Here is a 20,528-nt window from a genome sequence, read left to right as displayed (position 1 = left end):
AAAACAAATGCATTCATAGTGCATCATAACATGGGCATTAAATGTATCATAGTACGTCATAATTATGGGTCATCCCACTAGTTGCTAATGTCACATCTTCGTCATCTTTCCTAGAGAGAGAGAGAGAGAGAGAGGATGAGTGTTATGAACACCGTCTTTTCTAGAAGGAAATATTTGGAAATATCATGTCGATCATGTAAATATCTTTCCCCACATCATTTGACTAGATCGAGGAAGAAGAATATAGGAAAGGAGAATATTGATTGTTCGACGCAGATGATCAACACGAGTCCGCAGATATTTAACGATCTGTTTCTTGGATTGGATGGGGGAGGCGTTGACTTACGGGGTGCGTCAGGGCGGGCCCACCAAGCCCATCGCCCTGTTGCGGGCGACCAAGTCAAACCCGCGAGGGTAACGACGATCTCCCGCCGTGGGGCCCTTGGTGGGTGGGTGGGGGGGCCCAAACCACCCACGCACAGTTTGACGCAGCGGGTGGCGTCCGCGGCTGCGAGGCAGACCCGCCATCTTCTTCTCGGCCCCCACGTGGGCCCGCCTGTGGCATTGACCGGAGGCCCTGTCACCCGTGGAGAGTTTCCCGGGTGGATTTCAAGGGGACACGTTCGGTTATGGCGGCAGTAAGTCGGGCCCACCGAGAGGCGCCGTGCCCACGGAGGAGACCCAAGTCACCCCTAGAATTCTTCAGCCGCACGCGCCCCCACCGCCCCCGCACCCGCGATACGCCCCGTCACCCCGAAACGTTTCATGGGTGGCACATCTGCGCGGACCACGTGCGGTTTGACGTTTGGCGGCCACATCCTCCTCAACCACCTCTGCCACTTGAGACACATCCCTCCCGCATTTGTCACCCCCAAATAAACTTAAGGATCCCTAGATCTTAGCAAGCCAGATCACAACCACGAAATGCTGAGGGAGAGAGGAAGAGAGGAGACGGAAGATTAGGACCAGTCCCCGCGATCGTTCAAGGTGCCAAGCTGAGCTTTTCCTCACAGTAGGTGCTAGGAATGGCGGTGCACAGTTCTGCCTTGTTCTTCTTCTCCTTCTCCCTGTGTTTGCTCCTCCTTGTGGAGAGAGCCGCAGCTCAGGCCACGACAGACCCAACCGAAGGTATGCCCAGATGTTGCGCCCTTCCTCGAATTTGATCCATTAGTTACGTAGCCAGCCTCTTCCCGTATCATTTCAGCTTGATGTCTGGGGATTTTTGGTCAAAACCCAGTCATCCACACGCACACACAGACAAAAAGGGGGTGTTCTGTTCTTGACGCTGTGCTTCCTCTTGGATTTGGCATGTAGCCTAAACTTCCACGATTAGGAATTGACGGATTACAGGTCAGGAAGGTATCCGCTAACCATTTCTGCCAACACCATCAGAAGGTCACTGTCTATATACGATCTGATCAAAGAAGTCCTATAATTTGAGAATTGCTGTTGATGATGTCCACATCTGGACATGTCCACAGGTGGCACTTCATGTGAAGCATCTCATCCTCATCCTTTGTGCGGGGTTCTAATATTACAGTTGTGCAGAGTTTGCTTGCAGCCCTTCGTTTCAAATGGATACCGTCTTTTCTTCTTTTACAGATCACCCTTTGTATAAGTGGTTGGTCGTCAACATGCCTAGTGATTCTATATCAACTTGCATGGTTTGATACCAAGATTTAGATCTGCAGCAAAGTGTTTGCTTTCTGGGACTGAATTTGTGTCCGCATGCAATCCATATAGTACAAACTTAGGCTTCACAATGAACTTCCAAAGCATAAAAGGATCTATGTATACTGTTCACCAAAGGGCATGGCACCTACTCCTTTCTCTATCCTTGTGAAGTCAGTTAATAACTGTCAGTTGATTGAGGTCAATCAGTTTTAAGCTTTCATCACAAATCATGTGATTTACTTGACAATACAGTATCATTCAATCTCACAGATTCTCCTACGTGTAATGGTGGTTTGGACAAGGATCAATTTATCTTTACAGTTGACTTAATGTTATCTCTTCAGTGTATTAGTAGTGTTGTGTTATTTGTAACTTCAAAAAAAAGTGTGTACCATACCGGCAATATTTACTGGTCCGATAGTTTATCCCAGTCTGATAATTTATTGATACGTTGAATAGGGTAAACTGAGTGGTAAATCTGGTATAAGGCCTATACATTCTGAAACTCAACACGTACATACTGACACTCGGTGTATGGGTATGGATTGGTGCAGTATCAACCCAAGTCCTGACCGGTACATGAAATTGCAAACCTTGCATTAGATAATGATCAATCAAGTTATCAAAACTTGTGTGATTTACTCAATACAACAATATTATACAATGATATAAATAATCTTTTATGTATTAAGCTGGGTTGGACACTGATTGATTGGTCTTTACATTTGACTTAATGTTGACTTGCAGTGTCCTATCAGTGTTGTGTTATTTGTAACTTCAAAAAGTTGTTGCACGGTTGATTTTTATTAGCCTACTCTCATTTGCAATAATTTTACAAAACTTATTGTTGCATACTTAAAGCCCCATGACAATGCCATGCAAAAAAGATGAAAATGAGCACTTAGATTATGTGTAGTGGACAAATTTTGACCTAAAATAACTCAAGTTTATTGAACTGCAGTTCTGGCATTGAACACGATCTTAGGGAGATGGGGAAAGAAGGCATCATCTTGGAATATCAGTGGTGAACCATGCAGTGGTGTTGCTATTGATTCAACCACATTCGATGATGGGACTTACAACCCACTAATCAAATGCGATTGCACCTATAACAACAGCAACACCTGCCATATCACTCAGCTGTATGACAATTAATCTTCCAGAGATACTCATTTAAAGTTCTTTTTGGTTCTTACATTATTCTTATTTTCCATACTTCTTTATTGATTAGCTCATAGTCATCATGTTCACTTGGCAATCTACACCAGTTTGTGATATAAATATTGTTGTATTCTGTGCAATTTGCTATGACTTTTACATTTCCATGTCAAAAGAAGATCAAGTTTTTATTTTCTTCAGCTATACAGGGTGATACTTGCAAACAAAACAGTGCATAAGGTATAAACCACTTATGACATCTTGAACACTTAACTCGTCTAGAAATTGCATATCATCAGTTCCATATCTATATATTGTGTGATATAACTTAAAAAATTAAGTGGTTATTCATGGCAGTTTTGTATAATTTCTTTTCTATTTTGACCATGATTGCATAATAAAGCTCTTAGTTATGTTTGGACCCAATTTACAGTTAAGATAGAGAGTGAGCCTTAGCATCATGCTGAGGTTGCTCCTTGAGATCTAGGTGTTATGGAAACAACCTATACGTGTTGGGTTAAGGTTGCATACTTTGAACCTCAAACATGTATTGGCGGGAACCTCGTGCAAGAGGCTACACTTTTTTCTACACAAATTACTTATAAGGCCACTCTTGTGATGATAGTGCTTTTTGCCTTTACCTCTTCTTTATATGTATGCTTTCAGGAAGGTTTATGCCTTGGATGTGGTTGGAACTATCCCTCAGGAGCTGCAGAATCTGCCCTTCCTCACAAAAATGTAAGACATCATTTCTTATGTACTAGATTCTCTAATTTAAATGGTCAGTGTCCCTTTCAAGTTGAATGACTTTTTAGAGTAATTTTACTAAAGAATCTTGACTTAATTGTTGAAGTTTCAAATGGATAGATGCTAGATATGTTCAGCTTTAGTGGACTTCAATATCTGGGTGCTTAGTGAGAATCTTCTCTCAAGTCATAACAAACAAATAAACAACAACAAGCCTTATTTGGGATCATAATCTTCTTTTAAGTCCTATTGAAAGAAAAAAATGTAATTGCAAGTCCTCAGAATGTAATAGGTAATGGAAATATTTTCACAAGTTAAAGGCTTCTTATCCAACAACAGCTCTAGTATAACATGTATAATTTGTTGTAATGTGAACAGCATTTCTTTGTACTCCAATTACGAGGTAGTACACTGTGAAAGGCAAAATGAAAAAGAAAAACGAATACCAATTGGAGTGGCAGTAACAAGATAAGATTTATTTTTGCAGAAAATTCGATCAAAACTACCTGACTGGTCCCCTTCCTGCATTCATTGGAAACTTGACTTCGCTGCAATCCTTGTAAGTCCTTTTTGCACACGAACTGGTCTTTTCAATTATTGTTACCATCTGATCTGTTGCTATAATCATCATCAGGAGTGTAGGGATTAATAACTTATCAGGTCCAATACCAAAAGAGCTTGGAAAACTACAGAATCTCAACCTTCTGTAAGAATTTCTTTTAACTTTTCCACGATACACTGTTCTCTTCATTTCTGCTTCAATGACAGTATGCTCCACAGAAGGTTTCACGAAATTTATCACTTTATGAGAAGCATGGTTATGCATATATGAGTTGTTAAAATTCACTCTTTCAGATTTTATAATGATTGGAAAAAATTGCTCTTGCAGGGGTATGGGCACAAATTACTTCAGTGGTTCTGTTCCTTCAGAGTTTGGAAATTTGGTGAACCTACAAGAATGGTTAAGATTTGATCACTCCTTCCAACTCACGATTTGCCGATCTCAAACCAAAAATTTTTAGTCTTTGTGTAGCATCATAAACAATTGATAGAAACATTCTTTCTACTGATTTGCAGGTATATGGATAGTTCTGGACTTAGTGGTGAGCTGCCAGAAAATCTATCCAATCTTAAGAACATGCGGATATTGTAAGTTCTACTGAAGACTAGGTTAGAAGATACATATATATATAGCCAATGTTTAACTCTATATGGAAATGTGGTTTTGATCTCAGGTGGGCTTCAGACAATAATTTCACCGGCAGAATACCTGATTACATTGGCGGATGGACAAACCTTACCGTCTTGTAAGACAAAGCATTAGAGATTTCTTCCAGTAATCACTTTTATATGGTCATTTTTTCAGTAATCACTTTGTTATGATCATTTACCTTGTCATCATAAAGTAACAGTTCCAGAATACACTTTGTCAAGTCAAAATCTGCTTGTTGCAGCAACATCATTTATCTTTCTTATATTGTGGACCTTTGATAGAAACCAGTAATGTACTGAGGAGCAGTTCATAGGCTTAAAAAGGGTTTTTATACCCACCTATGTTGTCCTCATTGCAGTGGAGCATAAGTTCCTTTCAATGCCTGTGATCTGTAGGATATAATGTTAAAAGCCATAGTTATTGCTCAATTTCACTCCAAAAACACAATATAATAGGCACAAAATCATTTATTTTCCAAATTTTCCAAAAAATTGAGTTCTAACTAAGCTATTGTTCTTGTAGGAGGTTCCAAGGCAACTCCTTTCAGGGTCCAATTCCTGCAAGCCTTTCTAGCCTCACCAAACTGACTGATCTGTAAGTGCTTTTATATTTTGGTTCAAGCAAGACTTTTGATGTCCCATGAAAGTAAGATCTCATGGATAGGCATAAAGACCTTTATGCATTCTTGTGGTGAACCCTCTGATTTATCATTGATTTGCTGGTTACACTCTTAAGGCATCAGATTTGTGAAGATTTAATTACTTTGTATTCTTGTTTGATTGGCATAGCGCTGAATTATCTTGTGCAGAAGAATTGGAGATATCGTAAATGGAAGCTCTTCGTTGGCCTTTATTAGTAATTTGACATCACTGAGCACCTTGTATGATAACCTAGTCCAATGTTGGTTTTTATTTAAACCACACTTTGCTGTCACGTGAAATGATAGTTTATAACTTGATATTTTTCTCGATAGGGTACTGCGGAACTGCAAGATTTCTGATGCTATTCCGTCAAACTTTGCAAAATACACAAATTTACTAAAACTGTAAGCTTCTAATGCTATGTACGAATTATGTCAATGAATGTAATACTCATGGGTTATGTTCAAATTCAATTAGTCTAACATGTTCACGTCCAGCTGCTCTATGATTATCTTTGTTTATTATTGTTTGCTTCCACAGAGATTTTAGCTTTAACAATATTACGGGCCAAGTTCCTCAGTCCCTCTTCAGTTTGAGTTCACTGGCCTACTTGTGAGTAAAGCCTGATTCAATCTTCAGATTGGTGATCAAGCATTTTTATTCGGTTAGATTATACTGTTGTTTATGCTTATAGTTCTCTTTATTTTCTGTCAGATTTCTTGGGAACAACAGCCTAGATGGTACCTTACCGGAGCAAAAGAGCACCTCTCTAATAAATATGTACTATCCTTTTCATCTCATATGGACTAATGCAAATTAGTTTAGTTCTTCCACTTATTTTAATTACCAAAATATTTGTTCCATTTAATTACATGATTATCATCATGTAAGTTTGTGTTTCTTTGCAGAGATTTATCATACAATCAATTATCAGGAAGCTTTCCATCTTGGGTTAACCAATCAAACTTACAATTGTAAGTTGAAATGTTGACATTTTTGTTTCATTGAAGATTGCATCACTCTATCAATGTTTCAGCAAATATTATCAAGTGAAGTCCCCGCAGAATTTATTAACCTAGATCTCATATCCTAGAGTTTAATCAAATAAAACTTTTCACCATAATTGCAAGTCTAGTTAACTTGACTGCTCTTTTTTTCCTTTTCCTTCTCTCTTAATCTCGGTATTATATTTTTCAGGAACTTGGTGGCAAACAACTTTGTAATTGATGATTCCAACAGCAGGTTGTTACCTGTATTTAGCACATATTTTCCAAAAGTTTGTTCAAAGTGTTCTATTTTTTTTATTGGTTGTATTTTGTGGTCATTCCATATGTAGTGTCTTACCATCGGGACTGAACTGCCTTCAGCGAAATATACCGTGTTATCGTGGTTCTCCAATCTGTGAGAAATCATCAGAACTTTCTTTTGTTAGTTATATATGTTGCCTAGTTAGAGATCCTCTCTATATAAACTTGCCCAATATTTTTTTTTTTGTTGATTCATCATAATCTTTCACTTGAGTGCAGATTATTCCTTTGCAATAAATTGTGGAGGCAGTAAGACAATTACAGCTTCTGATAACACTATGTATGAGATTGATAATGCCAATCTGACGAGTGCATCGTACTATGTGACAAACCCAACCAAATGGGGTGTCAGCAATGTTGGAATCTTTGCAGAAGCTACTAGTCCTACTTATGTAGTAAACAGTCTATCTCAGTTTCAAAATACTCTAGACTCAGAATTGTTTCAGGCTGAAAGGCTATCTCCGTCTTCGCTGAGATATTATGGCATTGGTCTTCAAAATGGAAATTACACCGTAAAACTCCAATTCGCTGATGCTGTCTTCCCCGACCCACCTACTTGGAAAAGTGTGGGTAGAAGGATCTTTGACATTTATATTCAGGTATTGGAACACAACATGCTGTAGTCTATTCTAGTCAGTGAAGAGCTTAGTATTCATGCCAATTATATGCCTACATCAAAAAGAAAAACAAAAGCATCACATGTGGGACTCGTTTGTATTGAAACATGGTGCACAATAGCTTACAATTTGATAAAGATCATATCCTTTTTCTGTAACATTATGCATAGACTCGAAAGGTATTATAACTTTAATCTTATTGAAACCTTGTTTTTTGATTGAGCTAAAATATAATAATATGATTCTTCAATATAAATCATACATTTGAAATTTTGAATTGACATGTCACTGTTGAATATTCAGAAAAATCAAATAGCACTTTGCAGAAATATGGTACTTGTTTTCTGCACTTACCATATTGATCATGCTTTAACAATCAATGGAAGGATATAAAGACAAACAAAGCTTTGTAATTTGCACAGAGGTACTAATATTGGTCATTCTTTTCTTATTTATCACTTCCGTTATAGGGTGTTCTCAAAGAGAAAGACTTTGATATAAGAAAGGATGCTGGTGGCAGCTCCACAAAAGCTGTTGTTAAGGAATTCATTGCTCCGGTAACAAATAATTTCCTTGAAATCCATTTTTTCTGGGCTGGAAAGGGTACTTGTTGTGTACCAACACAAGGTTTCTATGGCGCGTCCATTTCAGCTATCAGTGTATCTCCTTCCGGTTGTAACTTGCACAGTTTGGTTTCTTTTTCTGCAAGTGTTGTATCAATTTCTAATGTTAGAGTTACCGTGCAGACTTCACTCCAACTGTGTCTAACAAACCACCAAGTACGGATTCAAATAAGACACGTACGGGTCTGATCGTGGGTATATCAGCTGCTGTTGCTGTTTTAGGGTTGTTGACTATATGTGGAATTCTTACCTGGAGAAACAGAAAAAGAAGATTAAGTGAGCAGAATGAAGGTAATTGTTGTTCATGAGTCTGTTACCATGATAACCATAGGATGCTTGATTAACATTTACGTTTTTTTTGGCAATCTTTTGCAGTATTCACAGGACTAGATGTGAAACCTTACACCTTCAGTTATGCTGAACTGAGGACTGCAACCGAAGACTTCAATCCTTCTAATGTAGTGGGGGAAGGAGGATTTGGCCCAGTGTTTAAGGTAAATATATTAATGAATTAGCTAGCACCAGAAAAAAATTATGAGCATTTGAGCTCTTAAAAGTCACAATCTGTTCATACCTTTAAATACAAAGCAAAATGTAGATGACAAGGTAGTATTTTGTTTATATGTTAAATAGTTCTTTATGGTAGCAAGAAATCCTAAGAATTCCAGTAAAAGGATAGCAATTGGTGAACCAGGTCTGACGACATGGTGCCTTTTCCTGTAAGTAATCTATGACGAAAAAGAAGGCAATGCAAAGAGATATTTGCCCATTACCAGTTGATTAAAACAAATTCTTGTGTCATGTAGGGTAAACTGACAGATGGAAGAACAGTAGCTGTCAAGCAACTCTCAGCAACATCTCATCAAGGAAAGGGCCAGTTCTTGGCAGAGATTGCAACTATATCTGCTGTGCAACACCGCAACCTTGTAAAGTTGCATGGCTGCTGTGTCGAGGAAGAAAAGCGGCTTTTAGTCTATGAGTATTTAGAGAACAAGAGCCTCGATCAAGCAATTTTCGGTATGTTTTGGTGGGCATAGCATGATATTTTGTAATGTGCATAGCAGAATTAGCACGTAATTTTTCCAAAGAGGATACCACAACTGCTGCACTCATGATCTTTCTACAAAGCAACTTTGAAACAATTCATCGATGCTATATTTCATAACTCTATTGAGGGCTTTCAAGTCCATTGTAAATGCACATAGAGGCAATTTGCAACATATTCATAAACCACTAGATCCAATACAATCAAAATTCTCTTGCATAAATAGCACACGATTAAATTCTGCGACAATATTCTTGGATTGCAGGGAAGAGTGATTTACACCTTGACTGGCCAAAGCGCTTTGAGGTATTGTTGGGTGTAGCAAGAGGTCTAACCTATCTTCATGAGGAGTCAAGAGTGCGAATCGTGCATAGAGATGTCAAGGCTAGTAATATTCTCCTAGATGCTGACCTCAACCCAAAAATCTCAGATTTTGGTCTGGCGAAACTCTATGATGACAAGATGACTCACATTAATACCAGGGTTGCTGGTACAATGTAAGAAGTGCTTTTAACTTTTACATCAAAGCAATCTGTAGTAGCTTTTTACTGAAAATAATATTAGCTAACCATATATGATGGTCGTATCAGTGGATATCTGGCACCAGAGTACGCCATGAGAGGACATCTCACGGAGAAAGCTGATGTGTTTGCATTTGGGGTGCTGGCTTTGGAGATTCTTAGTGGAAGGCCTAATTCTGATCAAAATCTTGATCCAGAGAAGGTTTATCTGCTCGAATGGGTATGTCAATAGGATCAGAAGAATTAGCTCATACATAACTACAGTCACTTGTATGTTACTCAAGAAGATAAAAACTAAAGAAACCACAGGATCAACCACATCTTTTTCTTCTTATTCATCTAAATTTCAATCTTTAGCTTGTTGTCTATATTTCATTAAAACTCTCATGGTAGAACTTCAAATTGGCACTGTTGATATACAAACATCTAATCTTCTAATGTCTCAGGCATGGACTCTACATGAGAATAGGTGCGACTTGGAAATGGTGGACAAAAAGCTGACATCATTCGACAAGGGAGTGGTCAGCCGCATCATTGGAATAGCTTTGCTTTGCACCCAAGCATCACCTGTGCTTCGACCACCAATGTCAAGGGTCGTGGCCATGCTGGTAGGAGATACCGAAGTGACAGACGTCACCTCAAGGCCTAGTTACTTGACTGAATGGCAACACAAGGATGTAAGCAGCAGCTATGTAACCGGCTACTTCGATAGTTCAACCCAAAGATCAGAAAATACCCAAGTGACGTTCCCATCTAGTGAGAGCACAGCGGTCAACATGGAAAGCGCACCTTTGACGACACAACCATATATGAACAAGGCCATTGAGGAGGGCAGGTGATTATCGATTGACATGGTTGTGCGTGTACTCTGAGGATTTCATCATTACCATCATTACTCAGTTATTGCCTTTAAAGATATTGACAGTAAATTTGCAGAACCTTATCGCAACTTTCTATTGTTAGCTTTATGTTTATCAATAGTACATTCTCAGTCTCATGCTTCTCAAATCTTTCAAAGAATTATATACCTGTAAGTTTGGTGTTTCTTGTTCTTTTTAGTCTTTTTGGTATCACCTTCTTCCCTATAATGACATTGCAATGCATTTCTTGTACTTGATGCAGCCATTCTGAACGACATCCTATCAATTATAGCTGACAGTAACTCTACAGAGAATTCTTATTCTCATAACAGGAACCACCTCAGCAGGATCATGTTGATGAACTCATGACAATTGGTAGAATTCTGAGTATTTACTTGAGTTTCACAAGAATCAAGCAGGTATTATTATCACCCTGTCACCTAATATTGTCATAGTCCTTAAATGAGTGTCACCACAAGCAAGCAGGTGATCTTATTGCATCACTGCCTTCAAAGATATGCCAACACTGTCAAACTTCAGATTGATCTCAAAAGATGAACTCGAAGATGGCACAGATGCTAAATAATTTTCTTGACTTTGACATCATTAATTTCTAAGGACGTCTCTATTCCAAAAGAATTAAACAGTCATTTGCTCTTTGCTACATCAAACAAAGTGACACCACAATACAATGTGAAGATAGATTGAGTATACTTTTCTATCACCCTTTACAAATATGATCCCTATATTATCCTCAACCAACCATGAAGGATTTCACATAGCTATCAGGCATATGCAATTGGCAATTCATTTCCTCAGAGATTGCTAACCAAAGATCTAAAATTCGTGCACCTCTTGAAACAGAAATGTGGGAGTCAATGCACTATATATTCTACAAGCATCATTGAATCTATCAGATTAAAATTCAGCTATTTAAAAAATGCAAATTATAACCTCAACCACTGAAGCATTATTTCCTTTGCACTAACATAGTTATTTATGCCCTTAAATAAAAGCTGAAATAAGTGGAGTACCTTTCTTCCATCTCCACCCCGGTTCTCTGAACAGTTGACTTGACCCATCATCATTCATGGAATGCAGCATCCACCAGTGCAGGTAATTGCCTTGTTCTCAGTTGCAGAAGCTGAGAGAGACTCCAAACTAAACTCCTAAGCATGCAGAAATGGTCCTCACCGTCACACATGATACACCATGCCAACCTCAACCAGTGAAGCGTGTGGGATCCCAAGAGAAACTGCCGGACTCCGAGAATTCCGACGAAGAAACCCATACACCACGTCGATCGCGAGCTTCTTGATCAACGGCGAGGACTCGTGAGCTACCACACACGTGTGGCCAATCATGTATGAAACGCCGGCCTCCCGACCCTCCAGTAGCTCCCACACCTCCTGCCTCACTTCTGCTGTTGCTTCATCCCCTTCGAACCGCACTCTCTTCCTTCCACCACCATCCCCTCCACCCAAAACTAACCAGGACGGCGACGACTCGCCGATCGAAGACAGCTCACTGTCCGGCTGCGACAAGCCTCCACCTTCCTGCCGAAGGAACTGCGCAACCTTCAGCAGCAGCTGGTTCTCGAATTCATAGCTGTCCGAGCGTTCATCCTTGTACCCGTACCTGACGACGCATCTGAAGAGCCCGTGTGCCGGTTCTCCAATCCTTCCCACCAAGAAGCGTTCATCATGTGGCACTTTGGGCACTGTTAGCGTCTGCAAGCACACAAATATGAGGACGCGATGGAAGGCAGGGAAGTTGGTGACGAAGTGAGCGAACATGGGCGGGACGCCATTAGTGGCGTTGGAGTAGACGAGGCCAATTCCAGGGACTCGGACGAGGCCAAGGCTCGGGGTGATGCTGAGGAGACGATCGAGGCTGACCTTGTTCTGGAGCTCGAATGCCCGCTTCTTAGCAGTCCCGTAGTGCCAAGTGAACATAGTCATCAGGATGGTCATCGAGATTAGGAGGGGAAGCCATCCTCCATGGTGGACTTTGGCAAGGCATGCAGACAGGTAGAGGAGTTCCAGGGATCCAAATGTGATGGTGAAGAGGAGTGCCAGCAAAATGGATTGCTTCCATACTGTAGTGATGATAAGGAACATCAAACATGTTGTCACCAGCATTACTGTGATCACAGCTAGACCTGGAAATGGGAAGGGAAAACTATGGATCATGAGATACATTTGCAGATACCAGAAGAACGAGGAAGAAGCACATACCATAAGCAGTTCCAATCATGAAAGTGTCTCTGAAACCAATGGTGAGAACGAGGCAGAGGAGCATCAAGATCCAGTTCACCTCTGGAATGTATATCTGGCCATGGATATGGCTCGAGGTGTGTATGATCCTCACACGTGGGAAACATCCCAAAGCTCTGCATTGGCTGATGATGGAGAATGATGCAGAGATGATTGCCTGACTGCCTACAACTGTGGCTAATGTAGCAATGACAAACACTGGCCAAAATACACCTTCTGAATTGGGAAAAGATTAAACAGGATTAGGACAAACATAAGCGACTTTGCTAGAAAACTGATGCTTAAAAGATTAATAGAATGATCAACAGAGCATTTTGTTTGAAGTTGCATTTCAACAAATTTTGGCAGCATTTTCTGAAAAAGAAAAAAGTTCTACTTCTGAGTTTCTTGAATCATTTATGTTTATCTGATCATTGGAGCTAAATAAAAGAGATAGTGAAATTAAAATGCTCCCATTCGAATATTTTCTTCGGTAAGTTTGCAAATCCAAGTTTAAGAGGTTGCCTGTTCGTATACCTGGAAGGGCTTTGAAAAAGCTTTGTTGGAGATCCTCTGTGTGCTTGGACAGGTACGCTGCTTCACCCATGTAGGCCAGCACCAAGCAGGGATATACTACAGCTGCAAATGCTATCTGCAAAGACAGCAAACTAAATCTAGATAAAACTTAAAATATGCACCAACTCACAGTAGGGAGGAGTTATCTGGATTACGAAATGATGCAAATGACAGTTTGAACTTTGAAGTATGCAAAAGTTAAACAAGAGATTGTCTCCGAATGCCTAGAGTGCATCAATCTCCAGAAACTTGAACACTCTGCAACTGGTTTGCAGTACTGGTGGAAAAAAATGTCAATGTCATACACACCCACGAATGTCAATGAACAACTAAAACTATTTCTGTTGTTACAAGTATGATAATATGTATAACATGTAAAATTCTGATTCCTAACTCCTCAAGAAACATGCCAAAGGCCAAATACTACCGTGTAGTTCATGTTTATGGTATATTAGTGTTCCACTTCTTTTTAAAGTAAGTTAATTTTTTGCTGAATCTCAAAGTGGACGCTGAAATTAGAAGTTTGATGGACCAATTGCATCCATGATCACACCAATTTAGCTAAAGTTAATAGCCAAGTTTTCTTCTCAAGATATAGCAATACTAACAGTTTGCTCACAGAACATTGACATAAATTTTACATATGAACACTGCTAATTTCAGAAGCCCTCAACTGGTGAATACTTTATCCAGGTATTATCAGCAACTGGATCATATTTAAAAATGAAAATTCCATACATATTCCATATAAAAATGAAAAAGGATGATTGACAATTTCAGGTCTTTGATTCACAAATACATTTGAATTACTCCAAAAAGTAGCCCTAGTCTTGGAGAAATTATATAAAAGAGCACATATGAGCACATGTAATAGCGATGCACTGCCTCAAACATCATAATCATTGTAGAAAGAATACAAATGGTTACGATAGGGCATTGTTTTGTTGCCTGCCATTATAAATACTTGTAACTAGAAATTGTATGAGATTGTAATGTTGCATCCACAACTGTAATTTGTGTGTGTTTTATTTGGTTATCTGTATTTGCTGTTGCAATCATTCAAAATCCAGTTGGCATTAGAGGATGGTGGTAGCTGAGAAAGGATGGAAAAAAACGATAATCAAGAAGGGGAATTGGAAGATGGACATTTGTTACGAACGACAGGTGAAAAAAATTAGGTTTTTCATTATGTTTGCAACATATCAACTACAATAACCAACATACCAATAATCTCTTCTATGCATCAGTGACACTCAAACTACAAGAGAAGATAGAAATGGTTTATGGAAAAAGAACATGATTGGAATTCTCTGTGACCAAAAGGCAAAAACTGAGACAAAAAATCATAATTGTAAAATTAATAAAAAAACAGTGGTCCAATAGGAAAGAAAATTTCATGCCCTTAATGATAAGTAAGCAACAATTTTCAACTGGTATTAAAATAACCAAGAACCTTCTAATGTGTGATGATCATAACTTTGCAATTAGCCTTATAATGATCATTAATAAGTCTGCCACCGAAAAAAATGTCTTACCCTAATCGAAATCTTTGAGAAGTGCCCTAGGTCAGCAAACATTGCCTCAGCACCTAATAAACCACACTAGTTATTAGACAGAGGAAATTTAAAAAATAAAAATAAATAAACATGGCATGCACAAAGCAGCAAACCTGTAATACAAAGGACAAGACTGCCCAGTGAACTCCATCCATCTTTTCCAGCTTTATTAAAAAAGTAATAAATATAGTGTGGAGAGAGAGCACGAACAATACGAGGGTTCCACATAATTGTGTTGTAGATTCCAATAGTACTTAGGCAGACAAGCCAAGAGATCAAGATCGGAGCAAACAGAAAGCCAACACGATGTGTTCCATGGTGTTGCAGAGCAAAAAGGCACATCAAGATGATACAGGAAATCAAAACAGTGTAATCTGCATTAATAAGAATAATTCAGTTACATAAAAATATTGGCAGATAGCAATGCAATTGATATCAAATATAAGCTACTCAAGGAGTGGTGGGTTTAGTCCCACATTCAGAAGTAAAACATTTTTTGACAAAAGAAAATTCCTTAACCTCGAGTAAGAAGTAGCTGGTCATTTTTCAAAAAAAATTATTCCAATGTGTGTACATGAGAGCAAGTGAAATAAGAGAGAGTAAAACGCTTACTTTCATGCAAACCTGGGACCTTAATTCTGAGTCCAGAAACTGCCGAGACAACTAGGAAAGTACAAGAAGTAGACAATATTCAGTTCAAGGCTAGAAAAGGTCCCAACAACTAACATTGCCAAGTAACTCAACAATTAGTCAATCAGTGCAATTCTGCATTCAACAATTATCACCCAACAAACGAGTTCTTAAACCAAGGAAAATGGAGGGCCACAAAAAAAAAAAGTTATCCTAAATACCCTTAAAATAGAGTACCAGTTCATTAGAAAAAAAGGACTCGGTTTCACAACTCGAACCTTAATTGCAAGTTCGCTTGTGCTTTCTTTCACAGAATAAGAAAGTAAAAATAGTTTCTTTATCTTATCTTACCAGAGGTTTAAAGCTTATAACCTATTTTTCTGGAAACAAGCATATCAGGAGTTTTACCTCCTTTTTTTTATACAGAGGAAATTGAAAATTATTTTCAGATTCGAGCATGATACACAACCGATTGAGCATTTTACCTGACATTGTTGGGGTCAAAACACCATCACCGATGACCATACTTGTCCCTAATAGCACAAATAGCAGCAGCACCAGTCGAGAAGATTGATTCTTCTCAATAAACCTCTTTATTGATAAGCTAGTCCTAGTTTCATCACAGTGTACTTCCGGATTGTAAGCAGTCAAGTGCTCCTGAGCAGCATGGGGTGTGCTCAAGAGTCCCATCTTTGAGTTTCGGCACATTAATGAGTACAACGCAAAGGTCCCACCTGTATAAATTGTGAAGTGAAGAAGAGCAGAGTATAATAAGCCCAGTACCAGCTGTGAACTACAAAAGCACCTTCGCCATCATCATCTGCTGCTAGCACAAAGATAATGTACTTGCAGAGTGCGATGAGAGTAAGAGTCCAGAAAACCAGAGAAAGGACTCCAAGGATCTCAGCATCTTCCTCATGAAGGCGCAGCTTGCCCGAGAAGGTGCTCTTGTAGACATAAATGGGCGAGATGCTCAAGTCACCATATACAACACCAAAACTCTGGTAGGCCAACAAAAGAGTGGTTCTGTATGATTTCTGCAAGCAGTGACCAGTAAATGATTTCATCTCAGCATCGCCTCAGGGAAAGGAAAGCTTTTGCCAACGGAAGCATATCGAGGCATTGCCATTTCATCAAGAATTTACAGAGTGGTAAGAAAATGAAACGGAAAAGCTAATTTTCCTTTTTCTAAAATTGATTACCCAAGACGAAGTGGTTAACTTCCATACTCAATTACCACGTTCAAAATACCAAAGCAAAAATGACATTTAGAATCGAAGTCGATGGTTCTGTTTCAGTCAGTCAATCGATGGACGAGCAAATCCCCAGACCTACAAATCCAAACACTCGGACCGAAAAGGAAATCCAGGAGGGAAAAGAGGAAACGCCATGGCTGACCAAACATCCAATTTTTTTTGCGTAGACTCACCAGCTAATCCAAGAACAACAAATAAGAAAAGCAAAATATACCGAGGGCAAGCTATCCGACGCCCGAGATCGAGACTCCAAATCCATCCCGCCCCGAACCCTTACAACTCGGAGCACCAAGATTCTCAAAGCCGACCAAGTTCCTCCGTTTGATCGAGAAAACCCGGGACGCGAAATCAATCAAGGATCAGGGAGGAAGAACTGCGAGGGGGAGGAGAGGAGGAGAGGGAGCAGTTGAGGAGGAGGACGAGGAGGACGAGGAAGCAAGGAGGTGTCCTTCGGCTTCGAAGGGAGCCGACGAGCGCCAAAACGCTTTGGCCTCTTCTTCTATTTAACATACGTATTCAAGACAAAAGAAGGATGAGTTGCACTTTTAATCCCTTCTTCTCTTCTACTCTCTCAATGTATGGTTTACTTCATACATACATACATACATACATACATTCATATATATATATATATATATATATATATATATATATATATATATAGTTATAGTTATAGTTATTAATTATGAGAGCAAATACTTAAAAGATGATATTTGACATCAGTGCTTCTTAAAATAATTTTCAAAATTGTTATAATGGTGTATATATTAAACATATTTTAGGTTTTTTTTTACTTTTATATATTTTTATAACTCAAAGTTATTTTTTTGATAATAATGATTATATAGTGATTAATTTGAGTTCTTAATCTGAATTCTCTTTGTCACATCTTATTCAACTTTCAATTACTTTGCAAAGTTTTATGGTGTGACTCATAGTCTTAATTTGATTAAAATATGACAAAGAAAATATAAATAGAAGTTTGAATTTTTTTATTTAATTAATATATTATTTTATTGATGACAAGAAAATATACATGCAGTTCATCCTAAATAGTTAAACATCAAGATTTATTGTTGGTATTGTAAGATATCATTATTAATTTAAATAAGCTATGGCATGTAAAATGGATGTAATGAATTGTTGATTGTCAACTCAAATACTTAAAAATGCTAATTGACAACAGTACTGATTCATTTTCAAAATGATTCAATGCATTTTAGGTTTATTTTTTATTTTTTATAACTCAATTTTTTTTTTGAAAATAATGATCAAATAGTGATTCATTTGTGTGATCCATAAATGGAAGAGATATATATGGAGAATATTAATGCTATTTTTAAACTTTGTAGGGGTATGATAAAAAAAAATTCTGAAATTTTTAAACAATATTTCTTTTTTTTTTGGAAGGCTGATCTTTCTATTAGTTTTTCACTATCAAATTAATGTACTAATTGATTCATTCCCAAATGATGACAAAACTTTAGCTATTTATCAAACATAACATTTTTCCCAATATGATGCATGTTCAAATGAAGAACAGCAGACAACATGGGAATTCTTGTGATCTGAATCCTTTCCCTCTTGCTCCTTTCTTCCACTTCTTCATTTATTCATGCATCACTGTGTGTTTTGACAATATTTCTATAAATTTACATGGATTTTGTGAATGCATCTTTGTTCCTTTTCTTCCATATCTGCTACCTTGTTCCTTTTTCCTGTCAATTTGATTGACTGTTTTGTGGTAGTGATGTGAAATTTATATCTATGCATGTCTGTGTTTGGCATTGCCACTAACAAACTTAGAGAGAGAGAGAGAGAGAGAGAGAGAGAGAGAGAGAGATTTTTTCCCTTTCCTTTTGGTGATTATTATAAATTACTATTATCATAATCCAATAGACTCTTGCTAAGAATAAACTCTGGAATTTTCATTGGTGATCATCACCTAACATTCACCAATCTAATTTTTACTGAAAATTTTCATGGAAGAGTGATAATGCACTTTAAGAAGTCATACATCACAGGGAAGGAAAGAAAGAATGAGACACTTAGAACTCTTTTCACTTTTATTCATATCAGCTACTTACAGACTCTTTATCTTTTTTTAATCTCTTTTGACTACCAAATTCCTCTTTGTCTTGTATACTCAGTATATTTGTCTTAATTTAATTAATACACTTAAATCAAATTCCTATCTAATCACAAAATTCAATTCTAATGTTCCAACAATTTTAGCATTGGCAGTCAGTCATGGCTATTCTGGATTTAGAAGCTCCTTAAATTTGCACTGCAACCTGTCTGCCCACTGTCATGTAAAGAACATTGCTTGACTTCATAAGAGGACAACCTGGATTGTCCTTTCCAACTCTTTAACTCAGGTCGACTTCCAACCTCCTCATGTCTCTGTGAGGGGAGGATGTGATCACACATTTCTCAGTGCACAATAATTTCAAAAGCATTACATCTTGAGGAACTAAGAACTCTATGAGGGCATGCTGCCATCTTTGTGTGTCAGGTAAGAGTTCATCATGTTGACTCCAATTCAAGAAAAAGTAAATTTACTCTCGAGATGCAAATAACAGTATATATATATATGTTCGGTCATTTATGACCTGTATAGGCCATCTCCATCACGCCATCTACCAGGCAAAATTTCCTCCTTAGCTTCTATACCAGTCGAGCTTTAACTTCTCTTTTTGTTCCAGCAAGCTTTTGGTGGCAAGAAGCAGAGTTTGTTCGGTGATGCCAACCAAATGAAGCAGGAAACATCTGATTCAAGAAAGCCTGAGGTGCATTGCTTTGGATGAAACGAAACTATGGGGCATTCCAAATGATCACCATGGTTGACGACTGCACTGTCATCTGCATTCATGTTGCTGCAGTTGACTCCCGAGTTCAGCTTCCACCTTCAGTTTATTTGCTTCTCCATCAACACTCCTGTCTCGATTCATCATCTTTGCTAATCGTTAACACTCGTATTATCTCTTCAGGACACGTATTTGTTTTGCAGGTTCTCTTGGGACGACTCGGTGGATCCATGATCGAAGACTCCACTTTGCTCGGTAGTGTCATTGCCTCTTACGACAGCGACAATGACTGGTTTCGTCTAGTGGCTAACCCAATCACTATGTCCAGTATTTGGTATCAAGCGGATATGAAGATGATGAAGCACCAAACCTTGTGAAAGCCAATGCATCTATCAATCATCGACAGACCCATTCATCCGTTTCTTTGAGAATATTGATTCATGGATGAGGCCGATACAAGTCTTTGATGTTGACCACTGCAAAATCCCACCACCACCACCACAAGGGATCAGATGCTGATAGAACGAACTCTTTGATACGAGCCCATTCTCAAAACTTGAGCCTGGATATCAATCACCACCACAAGTAACGCGAAACCAATACCCCATGCTTTTCATTCCTTGTTCGGAAACCAATTTGATATCATAGGCACAGCATATATACTCTCTAATTCTATATCCAGAACAACAGGGAGAATCCTCTGATACCGAAGCACAGGAAAGAGTAATGTACCTTCATTCCATGCGTCTTCCAATTGCATCAGGACTGCCACTGAGTTCTTGAGCAAAGCAGGCAAAACAGTCATCTGGTACTCACTCTGTTTTAGAAAGACAGACATTTGAGGTCTTTTTGAGTGATTACTTGGTGCCAAAAGCATCTCATTCTCATTCCAATCAATCTACTGTGCCGGTCTCCTCGGCCACCACTCCATTCGATCTTCTGGAGATGGCTCAAAAAGGAAGAAATCTTTGTAAGAAAGACACAGATATCTTACAATTCACCTGTTCAAGTAAAATGAAGAAAAGAAACAAAGTTTTAACAG

At 38.5% G+C, this 20,528-nt stretch overlaps 2 protein-coding genes across 2 annotated transcripts; one reads left to right on the top strand and one right to left on the bottom strand.

Moving 5' to 3' along the window:
* The first annotated feature begins 873 nt into the window (after positions 1-873).
* On the top strand, positions 874-10,590 carry LOC135587179 (probable LRR receptor-like serine/threonine-protein kinase At1g56140). Its single transcript, XM_065078276.1, has 24 exons — positions 874-1,128; positions 2,636-2,816; positions 3,499-3,570; positions 4,067-4,138; positions 4,214-4,285; positions 4,469-4,540; positions 4,657-4,728; positions 4,815-4,886; positions 5,315-5,386; positions 5,601-5,672; positions 5,766-5,837; positions 5,974-6,045; positions 6,148-6,213; positions 6,342-6,407; positions 6,631-6,675; positions 6,770-6,834; positions 6,960-7,339; positions 7,828-8,029; positions 8,104-8,271; positions 8,356-8,474; positions 8,787-8,997; positions 9,291-9,522; positions 9,616-9,766; positions 9,993-10,590. Exons 1-24 carry the CDS (start codon positions 1,026-1,028, stop codon positions 10,383-10,385), a joined length of 3,102 nt encoding a protein of 1,033 aa, XP_064934348.1. The 5' UTR covers positions 874-1,025; the 3' UTR covers positions 10,386-10,590.
* A 474-nt stretch (positions 10,591-11,064) lies between these two features.
* LOC135582250 (probable potassium transporter 13) lies at positions 11,065-17,125 on the bottom strand. Its single transcript, XM_065078275.1, has 9 exons — positions 16,894-17,125; positions 16,229-16,460; positions 15,909-16,157; positions 15,406-15,456; positions 14,907-15,167; positions 14,773-14,825; positions 13,199-13,313; positions 12,644-12,898; positions 11,065-12,567 (listed from the first exon to the last, which is right to left on the bottom strand). Exons 1-9 carry the CDS (start codon positions 16,936-16,938, stop codon positions 11,603-11,605), a joined length of 2,226 nt encoding a protein of 741 aa, XP_064934347.1. The 5' UTR covers positions 16,939-17,125; the 3' UTR covers positions 11,065-11,602.
* Positions 17,126-20,528: the final 3,403 nt, after the last annotated feature.

The sequence above is a fragment of the Musa acuminata genome, chromosome BXJ1-8 (assembly GCF_036884655.1).
Source record: "Musa acuminata AAA Group cultivar baxijiao chromosome BXJ1-8, Cavendish_Baxijiao_AAA, whole genome shotgun sequence".
NCBI lineage: Eukaryota > Viridiplantae > Streptophyta > Magnoliopsida > Zingiberales > Musaceae > Musa > Musa acuminata.
This window is presented reverse-complemented; position numbering and strand designations above follow the sequence as displayed.

What these genes read in the sequence shown, in the direction of transcription:
- LOC135587179 (XM_065078276.1), top strand. Translation starts at nt 1,026, where the DNA reads ATGGCGGTGCACAGTTCTGCCTTGTTCTTCTTCTCCTTCTCCCTGTGT. An exon ending in CACGACAGACCCAACCGAAG is followed by an intron (nt 1,129 to 2,635) that starts GTATGCCCAGAT and finishes ATTGAACTGCAG; the next exon opens with TTCTGGCATTGAACACGATC. An exon ending in TTATCGTGGTTCTCCAATCT is followed by an intron (nt 6,835 to 6,959) that starts GTGAGAAATCAT and finishes ACTTGAGTGCAG; the next exon opens with ATTATTCCTTTGCAATAAAT.
- LOC135582250 (XM_065078275.1), bottom strand. Translation starts at nt 16,938, where the DNA reads ATGGATTTGGAGTCTCGATCTCGGGCGTCGGATAGCTTGCCCTCG. An exon ending in TTTGACCCCAACAATGTCAG is followed by an intron (nt 15,457 to 15,908) that starts GTAAAATGCTCA and finishes GTACTTTCCTAG; the next exon opens with TTGTCTCGGCAGTTTCTGGA. An exon ending in TCTTGTCCTTTGTATTACAG is followed by an intron (nt 14,826 to 14,906) that starts GTTTGCTGCTTT and finishes GTGGTTTATTAG; the next exon opens with GTGCTGAGGCAATGTTTGCT.